Genomic DNA, 610 nt, shown 5'->3' on the forward strand with positions numbered 1-610 from the left:
AAGTGTAATCTACTACTTATCATAATTTTAGCCAACTTAATACTTTAAAACAACAGGCGTCTCAGGCTCGCTACCTGGGCGTTACATAGTCGTTGTTGAGATACCTGTAGCCTACTATGTATCGTTTGTCTAAGTCCAGTCATTCCGGTGTTTCCGGATCTCCCGTCCTGGTAGGCTCACCTGACGTCGCTGAATACTCCGACGGCTCCTGGACGCTTCCTCCGGATGCTTGCAGTCGCGTGGGTTCGGACGACCTCCTCTCTCTCTCTTCAGGTTTGGTCGGCCGTGTCACCGTATGTGCGGCCTAGGGCGTCGCCTCGTCCTCCGCCGGTATCCATGGTGGTCGGAGGAACTCTTCGTCCAGGTGGAGCACCTCCGACATTCCCTCGTCCTCCCTTGGTGTCGTCGTCCTTGATGCTGGTTCGGGCGACTCGGCCGTGCTCACAAGCAGTTCGGACGGCTGGTATGTCCTTGTCGGTGGTTCGGACGGCTGGTATGTCCTTGTCGGTGGTTCGGACGGCTGGTATGTCCTTGTTAGGTTAGGTTAGTTTGGTTTGGTTTGGTTAGTTTGGTTAGGTTGTAACCGGACCCGTGTGTTTTAACCTCTCCG

At 54.4% G+C, this 610-nt stretch overlaps 1 protein-coding gene across 1 annotated transcript in view; it reads right to left on the bottom strand.

The window, feature by feature from the left end:
* Positions 1-304: 304 nt before the first annotated feature.
* Positions 305-610, bottom strand: part of LOC116848580 (serine/arginine repetitive matrix protein 1-like) — a 2,670-nt gene continuing 2,364 nt past the window's right edge. The window contains exon 4 of the mRNA XM_032824832.1: positions 305-520. Within this exon, the coding sequence (XP_032680723.1) occupies positions 305-520 (216 nt within the window). The remainder of the gene's footprint in view (positions 521-610) is intronic.

The sequence above is a fragment of the Odontomachus brunneus genome, unplaced genomic scaffold, assembly GCF_010583005.1.
Source record: "Odontomachus brunneus isolate Ranch 3 - 2012 unplaced genomic scaffold, Obru_v1 Obru_scaffold_097, whole genome shotgun sequence".
Classification (NCBI taxonomy): domain Eukaryota; kingdom Metazoa; phylum Arthropoda; class Insecta; order Hymenoptera; family Formicidae; genus Odontomachus; species Odontomachus brunneus.